Source organism: Coturnix japonica, chromosome 1, assembly GCF_001577835.2.
Source record: "Coturnix japonica isolate 7356 chromosome 1, Coturnix japonica 2.1, whole genome shotgun sequence".
Taxonomy (NCBI): domain Eukaryota; kingdom Metazoa; phylum Chordata; class Aves; order Galliformes; family Phasianidae; genus Coturnix; species Coturnix japonica.
The window spans coordinates 36,374,973-36,387,476 of NC_029516.1; the positions used below are offsets into that span (position 1 = coordinate 36,374,973).

General features: G+C 39.1%; 1 protein-coding gene across 3 annotated transcripts in view; it reads right to left on the bottom strand.

Annotated features, from left to right (window-relative positions):
• Positions 1-621: 621 nt before the first annotated feature.
• The window catches only part of LIN7A (lin-7 homolog A, crumbs cell polarity complex component), a 45,670-nt gene continuing 33,787 nt past the window's right edge, over positions 622-12,504 (bottom strand). For 2 of the 3 annotated variants that reach the window (XM_015857388.2, XM_032443740.1), the window contains exons 3-6: positions 12,126-12,197; positions 9,554-9,763; positions 3,928-4,136; positions 622-2,750 (exon numbers count right to left, since the gene is read on the bottom strand). In XM_015857388.2, the coding sequence (XP_015712874.1) occupies positions 2,708-2,750; positions 3,928-4,136; positions 9,554-9,763; positions 12,126-12,197 (534 nt within the window). In that variant the 3' untranslated portion in view covers positions 622-2,707. Of the gene's footprint in view, positions 2,751-3,923; positions 4,137-9,553; positions 9,764-12,125; positions 12,198-12,504 lie in introns of all 3 variants that reach the window. The other variant, XM_015857399.2, reaches the window with a different exon arrangement.

Here is a 12,504-nt window from a genome sequence, read left to right on the forward strand (position 1 = left end):
CCCGGTGAGCTTTTCCCTTTATCCCCTATAAAGTGCCACAGAAAAACTATAGCTACGACAGCAGACTCCTCAACTACAGTTCTTACATCTGGATCTTTGGCATTGGTGAACATCACGCAAGAGTTTGTAAAAATCACGTGACACCCTTTTAATTCCTGTAATACGGAGACAGCAAATACTCACTGAATCTCCTTCAATTTGCTGCCAGTGCAGGGAAACACAGGCGGGAACCCCAAGGGTAAATGTGAGCAAAAACCTCACTGTGTTGACTGAAGGTCAATTCTGTGTAGTGTAACTGCAAATGCCAGGAGACCAGTCAGATGAAATATGATGCGCGAGTACCTGCAGACCTGCGTGTGTTACGTGATGATCTTCTCCACACGCTTCTTTTGGTCCAAATTCAGCAGTCCAGTCGGGACCAAAGGCATTTAAAGTTCAGAGACGCGGACTGCCCTGTGGTGAAGTGTCTGTGTGTTTTACCCATCAGTAGGGGGCATGAAAAATGACCCTTATGTAGGCACTTCTCCCCGCTTCCATTTCAAGTTTATTACCAGTTGTGTTTTACTTGTATTCTTACTTTCACCTTATTTTTAAGTGTTGGCAAAGACTGGAGTGTTAATGTTAGTATGCATAAATAATTTATTGAATAATACTATGTGGAAATGAATTTAATATGTTTCTCTATATGAATGACATTCCATTATGGAAATTTATTAATCAGCACATTCCACTCCATCAAAGCAAGATTTTTTGGGGAAGAGGAGGGGAGGAGGTGGAGAGGCAGTCTGGAAAAATGCAGTACAGTGGGCTGATTAAATCTGAATAACACTTGGTCTCTGAAAATGCAGTTCTCAGTGTAACTCAAATCAAACCGATGAGATACAGAACAGTTATATGCAGTCATAGTAACAATTTATATACTGTTAATATTAAGATCAGCGTCTGTTTGAGAATACAGATTTAAAATAGGTACGTACAATTTTATTAAGTATAAAAAGATACCGTGCAGAGCACAACGCAATACAATTCAGCTTGAATTCTTGTGGTACTCAAGCTCCACTGTCTTAATTGACATTGTCACCAACAACCACTGGATAGAATTACTTCTCTGTATAAAATGAGCCTTTTCTGGATATATTCACAATGTTTGGTTTTAAAAATACAGTAATATTGTTTCACTAGCTACTTACTTACACTAATCAAACGCTGACAAGACTGCTGGCCAGCCTGCATCTGGTTTTTAACACACGTACATTACTGACAATTTTCCCTGGTTTGTTCTGCCCCTCTGAGAACAGATCCTTCAAAATATTAATTGGTGCTGACGTTTTTCCAAGTTCACACTCAGAATACGGGCTCACCCTACTTCTACATCCCTCACATTGCTAAAGTTCACTGGCATCAGCCGAGTCTTCAATATGCAAGGACTGCAGGACTCTCCCCTAAGCTCCTTTCCCCCCACCAAGCTTGTTCTAATGTAGCACAGAAGGCATGCTGTAAATGATTATTTATTAGGATACAGGGACTCTATTTGCTTCATTTCTTGAAAGTGAATGACATTTACGGCCGTCCAACTTTGACTACTTTCTTTGGAGAAGCACACGTGTAAACTTAAGAAATGATGTATTTTGTTTGCACATCCCAGTTTGGTTAGATTAAAAATTTTAAAAAAAGTCAGAACTCTTAACTTCAAATTGATTTAAATCATAACACGAGAGTCTTAAAAGAAATGACTTACACTTTCTCCTCTCTAAAATATATTAACGCTCAACTGGAAAATAAATTAGATAACACAAAAATGCTGAGATTATGCTATCACAGGGATATCTGCCAAACAAAGCTCGGTCTTTTGCTAACATTAGCTTACTACATTTGCAATACATGCTAAGCAAAGACCCTACTTCTCTAACAGGTACATTCAGACAATATATATTTTATGGAATAAATATATAATATATCCAGTTATAGATTTCTGAATAGTAGCTATAATAGATACAAGCAATGCCTACATTTAAAAATACAGTTCTAGGATTCCCTAACTTTACCACTAATAAAATTAAAATTGACTTAAAACTTTCTCACTCTGTTGATGCATAATAAAATATATGGAAACACCAAGAGTAAAAAGCCAATTGCTTCTACAAATGGAATACTTTATAAATATAGTAAATTGCTATTTTCAGAGGGAAGATTGAAAATTATAAACAGGAAGTTAGGTTAAAACAGCTCTACAATATATAGTACAAAGTGGCTGTGAAGCGCGATGTATGAGTTTGGCGTCTGTGGCAAAATTCTGAACTGATGCAGTTGTTTGTTTCTGGAGATAACTGTAAAGAAAGACTCTGTTCCCCAAGACAGCCAATCTTGATCTCCTTAAGCCAAAACTTTCACTGACTAGAGAAAGCCAACCAGCCACTTTGTGAGAGTAAGGAGTGCAAGATTAGATCAAACAATTACTTGGAAGCCCTGGACTTCTCTGCCTCTTAGAATTTACTTACCACGCTGTTCTCATTAGGAATAGAGTCACAGAACTACTATGTATCTGTGACTGTCATGTTCTGAAAAGTCTAATAATGATAAGTACCCTCTATATGGCTGTCTTAACTACGTTACTCTTGCACTGAACATTCTCCAGATGAATTCTGTTTCGTGTTTCTGCAGTTGCTTCCTTTTGATGGAATACTGAAGTACAGATCTGGTTGCTTGATTACTGCACTCTTGATCGAGGCTTTTTTTTTCTTGAGAATAACCTAGAATTAAAGAAACACATTTCTCAGAGCAAGAACAAAGAACTGAGGAATTTAATTGCTGGCTGTCTCTGTCTGCCTCTCTTTCCTTTTCAGTTTAGATAAAAATGTAAAATGAGTAAAAATACCTTACTTGCTAAAATACTTTTTTTTTAAAAGCCTTTTTATTAAAAGGAATCTTCACAGACTTCAGTGCTGTCTGCATCAATAAAACCGGAATTCTGATGGCTACAGGACATGTGGCCTACCAGCGCTTTTTCTTCCCCTAGGTATCAGCAGAGGTCAGTGTCAACGAGTAACGATGACACCATCACTTGGAGCTTTAGAATCTCATCATTAGGGGACTTTATGAATCAGCTGTAGTATATTATTGGTACAAATGTTGCATTTTGGGAACTGCTGGTATAAAATGTGGAGGATCAGGATTTAAGCTCTTGCTTTGCCACATGCTTCCTATTTGATTTCATTTTGGCAAACAGAGTGTATTTATATATGCACTCAAGTCACAAGCTGCCACTGATTTCAGAAAACATGCAACTAAGGAAAATCTGGGTTTTGGGATCTCTGTACCTCACATGCCACCTGCTCCGACAGCACTGGAAAACATAACAAGCCTCTTAGAAGCTGCTGTAATACTGAATTTCAGTCATGAGTGAATGAAGTCCTACTGATGTGCAGAAGAAGTAAGACTTGTGGCTTCCCTGCACAGGAACCACGGACTGAAGTGTGGGGTTCCTGTAGCAGGACAGGTACTAGAAAAACTTTTCTTCACATATGAGCAACAAATATTAATGCTCTATTGCACAGTATTAAAGGTATGGTTGAAAATATATCAAACTTTCTAGATCTGGTAGTACATGCTTATCACCACTGTTTCCAGGCTCTCTCCCAATCTGCCCCAAGGGCTCCCCAACCTGCCCCAGGCCTCGATGTCGGCCCTGGAGCCATCAGCCCCCACCCCAGTCAGGCCACAGTGCCAGCTCCAGCTCTCCACAGCGCTGCCCTGCCCAGCCTGGTGCCTCACTCAGCTGGGCCCTTCTGCAGGCCCCCAGCTGGGACCGGCTTCCAACTGGGTTGGTGCTGTCCCTGCTGCCTCCTCCTGGCTGGGCTTGGATGGGTCCTGGTGCCAGGCCCTGCCCTGCCGAGGGCCTTAAGGAAGACAATGAATACTCTCACCTACGACATGTGATTTTGCTGTGTATTTTGCTGCTGTTGCTGCTGCTGAATGAGCAATTGCTGCTGTTGCCGGCGTCGTGCTGTTCTCAGTTTTTCGAAGCGAGCCTCCATCTCTTCCAGCACTTTGGGAGTGTAGCGTACCACCAGCTTGACGCTGTCCTTGGCTGCCTTCAGGAGCTCCACTGCTTTCTCGTGATGCTCCCCTTCAACGCTCTGGAGGCAAGGAGCACAGACTTAATACCAAAAAATGCTGCTTTCATCCAAAGCTCTGCCCTCTTTTTTGCACTTGCTGCCATGAAAATGTTGTCAGGGTTTTAGGAAATTTTCAGGCTTTACAGTTTTCATAGAACCATTACAGGAAAGTGTGAAGTAAGACTTCTACACTATTGCAAATGTGTTCATATTTTACATAACTTAATAGGTTGCATTACAAACCTAACTTAGGATGCACGTGAAGAGAAGGGGAAATAGTCTACACGCTTTACACAAACATAATAATGCAAAAAATCAAACTCAGCTCCTGCAGTAAAAACCCAAACACTCAAATTGCAAGGTACAAAAATAAAGTGCAGCAGAGTGAACATAAAATCTTATTAGCACATCAGTAAGAAATGAAGACATTTCAAGTCTGAAATTGTGGTTCCTCTCTTATGTTGTGGCCCTGCCAGGATCCCACTGTGAGCAATGGGTGTAAGGGAGCAGCTGCGGAGCTGCGGCAGGAGGAGCGCACCCACAGCTCCCAGCCCACAGCCCTTGCACTAAGGATCTGATGGTACTGCTCACACACTGAACATAGAAATGGCACAGGTTGTGTCAGAATGAAACTGGTCTTTACCTGGTTAGCTGTATGTAATCAAACACTAACACATAAAGCATTTCAAGTTCTTGCCTAACAAACACATTCTGTCCCTCTTTCTGGAAAATGCTTTACAGTAAGGCAATACCTGCTGTGTCGCCAAATGCATACCAAAAGGGGCTCAAGCTCTGATTTCTGTGCTAGCATTGCTTGAAACAGTAGATTTCCAAAAGGGGGAAGTAATTTGGCTGTGAAAAGAAAATTTAATTTCTATCATTAAATGGATTGACTGTCGTGCTTTTCATGCATGTAGATTGTTCCACTCCTTAGGAACAAGGGTGACATTTTCTAATGGTGTATGATTGCCCACGTGATGTAGGATATATTCCAACAAACAAAAGTATCTCTGCACAGAAAAAAGCCTACACAACTGAGATGGATCGTTAGATTTTAGACCACTTAAAAATGTCGATTTCTTCCCACATAAAATAAGAAAACAAGCTTTTACTACATGCTGGTTTAAAAGTTCAATGTATACCCTGCTATTTAAAACAAAACTGTATCCCTAGGCCTCCAGAGAGAAGCATCAGCATTAAAAACATTTGATGCTCATTTCAGGCTAAAAGAATAACTTAGCATTGTTATAGCAACTGTCAGATGTTAGAAGATGCTGGAAATGCTGAGAAGCATTGTCCAAGAACACAAAGAATAAGAATTCCGCTGTGGCACACCATGAGTTAGCAATAATGATTTAGAAGCTTCAAAAACCAAACACAATGAGCTTCTACATAAATTATACACAGGACACAATCCAAGCTTATCACCATGGTGTTTATCCTCCTGCCTCCTGGTAAATGTCCTTCAACACATTAATCCAAATAATTATTTCAATAGTCTTGGTCAACTGACAGACTCATGTTTCTACAGAAATGTATGATGCTTCAAAAACAAAGCAACTCGGAGAAATAATGGATGTTGTTTCATGTGCCAAAATGATTATCAGAAAAAGAGAAAACATTGAAATAAACCTTGCCCAGAGAGGCTGTGGATGCCCCCCTGGAGATGTTCAAGGCCAGGCTGGATGGGGCTGTGAACAACCTGGCCTAGGCCTATATCAGGGGGTTGGAATGAGGTGATCTTAAAGTTTCCAAACCATTCTGTGATTCTAAATTTCCACTTGATTGCTGGGAGAAATAAATAGCTTCATGTTTTGGAACTGTATGCTCATGAAGTTTGTCCAGTAGGTTTCCTGTTCAAAGATCTTCAAGAAAACTAATGATCCACGATGACCAGATTTGTTAGAAACTGTGACTGGGATCAATCTGCTGAACAAACACTGCTCCCCAGAAAAAATTAGGGAAAAATAAGAGTTTAGTTTCAAATACTGGAAGAAGAATTGTTGCTGTGTAAGAAACAGTGAATGCAACACTCCAAAAAGTGCTGAAATAGGAAGCTGTAGATACACAAGACTGGTTTGTGAAAGCACTCTCAGAAAAAAAGTCATAGATATGAACTGAATCTTCCCCAGGTTGTAATTGACATCAATAAAGCATTGTGATTGTATGTGTTCTCCGAAGGACTGACAAGATGGAGTATTTTAACACTTCATACACATTAGCAATCTGTATTTAATTCATTAATGCCTGTTTTCTTCCCATTTGCCTCCAGCAAATTTCCCTGTTTACAGCCAGTATTTTCTAATTAGAAATGTAGTGTTTGACTTTGTTGCGATCCAGGTCAATGGAAAACTCCCACTGACTTGAATAGTAATGATACAGAGCTCTGAACCATAACTAAAATGGGGAAACAAAGGCAGAATAAAAGTTGTGCTAAAAACAAATCTTACTCTCCAAATTTAGCCAGCTCAGGTTTTAACCAACAGTTTCAGCTGCTTTTAAATCATTGCTATGCGTGCCATTAACATCTTCACTGCTACTTGCACTCATGTTTTTAAAGCCTAAGAAACATTCTTCCTGCATAGCTAAATGTGCACAACATAAGGAGGAGAACCCCTTGGAGGAGAGAAAAGAGGCTATACCAGCAAAGGACATTGTTTTGCAGGTTGATTTCTCTGCTCTCTGCAAATTACTAAGGCTGTGCTGGCAAAAAGATCCTGTTGATATCAGTCATGCCTGAACAAGGGATTTCACTGCCTGGATTACACTGGCTGGGGACATAGCAAGGATGTGACGCTCATGTTACTTTAGAACTGCCCAAGAAACATGAGATCTAATATATATATTTTTAATTTTGATTTAATATGTAATTGTTGCCTATGTATATTTATATACATTCTCATATTTCTTTCCCTTATTGCATTAGCAGACTGGATTAACAAGGAAGACGAAATACTTCACAGAGAGGAATAGCTGAAAGAACTGCAGACATGGTTCACGGAAACACCAATATTTACAGCATCCAAGCAAAAAGACTTGTCATAAATATAAACAAAACAAAAACCCAGTCCCTTGCAGAAAATAAAGAGAATCTGGTTGTTACTCTACACAATGAGAGACCGACTAGAATATTTCTACTAGGTATCAGTAAGCAAACACTTGGGTGAGGAATTAGCCATTAGATATCTATTTTACATCCTTGTTTGTTGTCTGACTCAAACCAGGTATCTGATAAACACAGAGTCTTTGCCAGGTATTAGCAGTCACCAACAAGCACCTTTGCCAAGCCATCTGCAGGCCTTGGTGCTTTCAATTTCCTTTACTTTTAGGGGGTATTGGACAAAAGTATGTACGGAAACACCCAGCATTAGGAGAAAGCAATTTCTTTAACGTCTGGTGAAACAGGAACAGTCATGCTAGTCATGCTGGGATAAGGAATCTGGATTCTGAACACTCAGCTCTAATTTCATGTTGATAATTATGAAGTTGGATAACCACCAAATTCTGGGCACAAATAAGTTACACTTACTTCATTTTCATTCTGTGTTCCACTGCTGAGCCGTCTGTTGTATTGTACGCACTGTGTATTATTTGCTTTCCTTCAGTTAAATTCAGAGTCGCACAGAGTGAATGAGCACCAGTGAACAATGTTAAATTTAGACCTTTTCCCCCTGTCTCAAGCTGTCTGCAAACAAGTTGCCAGTTCTATAATTTTTCTCTTTTAACAAATTATATTGTATGGGTTTACTGAGCCCAAGTCTGGTTTGTGAGCAGTTGCTCATAGGCGTTATTTCGAGTATGAAATCACAATTCAAATTCTGTTGCTCAGACTCTGAACACACAAGCAGCTCTGATGTATCTCAGAATCAGCTCACATGCCTACATGTAATCGGGAATTTTATATTGTGTTTTCTGCTACATTACCTTAACACACTGTAGAGCACATTTGTGATCATTTTTTTTTTGGAAGATTATCATGAAGTAGAGGTGACAACAGAGTCAAAGTCAGTATATCTATTTATGTGAAGGTTCACTGCTTTCCTCCTCAGTATCTGCCTACATGTTGTTGAAAGTAAAAGGATTTTTTGAGAATCTCATATCAGTCAGTGGATAAACTCCTCTCTCCTCAATATTTGTTGACCTATGGAAAAGACAGCTGAGCAATAACCTAATTACTCAATCTACTTCCAGTCAGTGAAGTTCAGGCAATATACGTATTAAATGTTCATTTGGTTTCTTTTTCCCTGAGACAAAATGATCTTTTGTTTCTTTGTTTTATATCTTTTTTCTTCTTGTTGTGTACTGAGGCTAGGAAGCTTACAGTATGATTATTTCTCTTTTGAGAACAGGATTGTTGATAGAAGAAGTGGTAAAAAGCCTGTCTGCAGTGTTGTGCTGATACTCAAGACAAGGGGAATACCTATTGTTTAAGAGAAAAACGACAACATGAGAGCATGTAGAATAGAGCACTTCCTTCATTCTTCACAGACTTGCAACAAGGAAGAAATTTAAGCTTCAATGCCGGATATTTATGACTGGAAATTGCTTGTGACTCCCTTTGGTGTATTTAAATACGAGGTTCAGATGGAGATTTTGCATTAAAATGATTGTGCTTACAATCAGAGAAGAGTGGGGTGATACGATTGCATAAGCTTACATTTTTAGGAGTTTATTTTACTTTCCCTCGTAAAAGGGAATAAAAGGCAAAATGAAAGGTAAGATTTGACCCATATTATTACAGGTGGAACCTGATTTTCCCTCTCTGTTCTGAAAGCCTTTCATTTCTACTTCCATACTGACATTTATAGTAAAACTACAGTGAAACACTCCATCCTGCATTATTGACTTAAATGAAAAATGACTACATAAAAACGTGCCTTTTTAACTTACCATACCTGCTCTTTGTATGCGTTCCTTTGCACAGCTAATTCTCTGACAAATACATCATAGGTGGGTGAATGTCATTAAAAGAAATCTGGAAGGCATCTGCCATTGCAAATCAGTGGCAAATGTGTTTGTCAAACTTCTTCTGTGTTGAAATGCTCTGAAGGTCACAAAACTGCATAAGTACCACTGAGGCATCAATATTTGGAAAGACCTGCATGTCTCAGAGGCTACGGAATGCAAAAACAACAGAAGCTGTTTTGATGCTTTTACTACATAAGGAATTTGCTTATTTATCAATTGGATAGACATAGCTTCCCTATTAGTTCAAAACGTGGTGTGAATTTAAGACAAAGCTCTTCAAGCAGCCTTCATTCCAACAGAAACTGTAGTGGCACAGAGTTGTTTTCCCCACCATACCATAAATGAATACTGAAGGTGAATCTCAGAGCTAATTCTTTATATTTCATTTGGACTTTAAATCAGGTTATCAGAACAGCTGTGGAAAACAAAAATCCAGATGCAAATGAAAAGTCTATCAAACTTCCACATACCACTCCATTAACTGAGAGCAGCTGGTCGCCCCGTTTGAGCCCTCCGTGCCTTTCTGCCACTCCTCCAGGAATTATGCGGGAAATGTAAATGGGTGAATTTTGCTCCTTTCCTCCCATCACGTTAAATCCCAGGCCTTCATCTGTCTTTGGCAGCTCAACCACTCGCGGGTGTGAATGGCCTTCGCTTGCAGCAAAAGCAGCAACTGTTGCCTGGAAGAAAAAACAGAGTGGTTTGGCGATACAGGGAGAACACTGACACGCTGCTGTTCATTCTGCAGGAAGAACTCATCTCTGTGAAAACATTACAGCATCTTATTCTGCCTATATTTATTTGCTTATTTATTTATTTCTGATTATCTGAAAGCACTTTGCAAGAATTAAGTTCCATGCCAATGCATTTGAAATAAAGGAATAAGCGGAAGAGTAGAGAATTCAGGTGACTTGTCAACGGTAACTCAGAAAGTCAGCAGCAGAGCCAGAAGGAGGTGCCAGGAAGCCTGACTGTGCAGGGCGAGCGTTTCTGATCGCTACTGCGGTTCTTCTTTACCTTTTCACAGGGAAAAAGTGCTACTGTTGGGTCAGATGATATCAACAGTACCATGTTCCAAGTTGAAATAAAGTGGATGAACTGAATCGTTAACTCTCTGCTTTGCTTTTCAATGTGCAGAACTGGTTATTTTATTCTTTGTGCACAGAAAAAATCCTGAAAGGATATAGTCTTAAAAAAGTTTAATTATAATCTTCATGAAATTTCACTAATGAAATAACCCCTGGAACAGGAACATGATTTTTTTACCATATAATCTGATCAAAACTTGTACTGAAAAATTAAATTTGAAGACAACAGATTTATAGATCAATTTGAAAAATCCTGGATTTTCATTCTTAATTTGGAAAAAAACACACGGCAAACTGAAAAGCTTGTACTCAGAAAACTCAAAAAACATTTTACTTTTCACTGCAGATATTTTTTGTACCTTAATTACAGATCTCAGTAAATCATTAAATAAACAATACTTGCATCCTTTTCAAAGTATGTTTGCAGGCCAACCTGCTAGAACAATTCTGCATTACACGAACATTTTTTGAGCATCCTAACAATGCTTATGCTTAATAGAAGCTAGTAGATGACGTGACATAATGGATCGATCTTGGTTAGGTGTTTTTGCACATGCAGACCTTGTCATCATGCACACATTTAATGTCAGACACGAATGCACTAGGAGAATGCAATGCAGACAGCCCAGAAATAACCAGGAAATATTGCGATATCAAAACATTGCTCTGTAACCCTGCTGTTCTATATGAATAAGAAATGAGAATGGCAAACACTAATTGGATTTCTCCCCATTTATTATGCAACATAGCAGAAATTTCTATGTTTAGTTGTAGTGTAGACAAAGCATTTGTCGCATTTCCCTCTACTGCAGCACAGACCTTAAAAACTTACATTGTCCATTAAGATTCTCTCAGAAGGAGGTTAAAATCAGAATAACCTGATGTTCTACTTAGTAAGGGAAATATAATGAAGTTTTGTGTATTATTTTCTGGCTACTATTGGGCTTGCTTTTCTAAAACACTAAAGAAATCTTTTAATAACTCCCAACCTTCATCATTCGATTCAGCTTTACAAGAGAATTCCTAACACAAATGCATAATGGGAAGATCTTATTTCCATTAAGATTTCTGGGAGTCTGTCACTAACTTGCCAGAAGTGAGACCATAATGAAATATTTCTAAGCTGGATTTATGGCTTTTGCAGATTTACTTGTTCTGCACAGTACCTGCTTTACCATCCGGAAGACAGTCTTGAGTACAGAACGATCATGGAAACAATAAAGTCATGGTGAGTGAACGTCCCTGTTTAGAACTGTCTATCTTTGTGCATGTTATGAAAATACAGCGCATCCTACACAGCAGTGTACAGAATATAGTCCTCCAAGGTTGTGTGAGTTTTCTCAGAAAATCACCATTTTACTAGTAGCAGTAATGCAGCTGTCATGGTTTAAGGATATGAGAAAAGCAGGTTCTTATGAACAGAGAGACGAAATAGTTCATTAGAACAGGCAATGCATTAGAAAAAGTGGGCTTTCATTTCGGCTGTGGATTCTCCTGATCCAGCCATTTGTGCCACTGCCCATCCTCACTACTTGCTCAGCACCTACAGCTCCCATTAACTGAAGTTAAATTTTGACTGTGTAGTTGCTACCTCCTAAATCATGTTGTCTTCACTGGATGAGATGTATGCAAAAATAGTCCATTGAAATATAGACTGTAGCAGGCAGACTTCTATAGAATTACCCAGTAGATTTGCTTTTACAAAGCAGCTTTTCAAAAAAAACATCAAATTCCACAAAATCATTCTCTTTTCTTAAGCTACAGAAGCAGCATAAAGGTTTAAATTTGCCATTATGATTGTTACCTGGGAAGTAGCACTGGTTCTAGACTCTGGGCTGCCACTGATGTCTAAATTTTCTTACAGTGTACACACGAATACCTGAAACACACACGCGCACAGTCAATTACTGGGTCACTTTGGTACCACGTACTTCAACAGTTGCACGTATCCTACCTTTGCAGTGGCCCTGGCTCGGAACTCGGGGCAGCCATTAACAGTTATGGTTTCATGCATGTATTGATACACCTAAAATGTTCACGAAAATAAAATGAAATTAATTAGAGAAGCAAAACAAATACTTTGTATTAACTGAGACAGGACAGTTCGTTTCCCTCCTAAGATGATGTTTCGTTAATGCTTCATTCCTGCAGTCACGTGTGTGTCTGCCAAACTAGTGCATGCTTAGGTTTAAAGGAAACATGAGCCCACACTTCCCACAACACTTTGTAGTATTAACTGTACATCTTCCAACACTGTTCTCTTCAAACCTTTAGCACAACTCTTCCCAAAAAGGGGACAGTTTGATTTTGTGGTACCCAGACACTGGGGTATC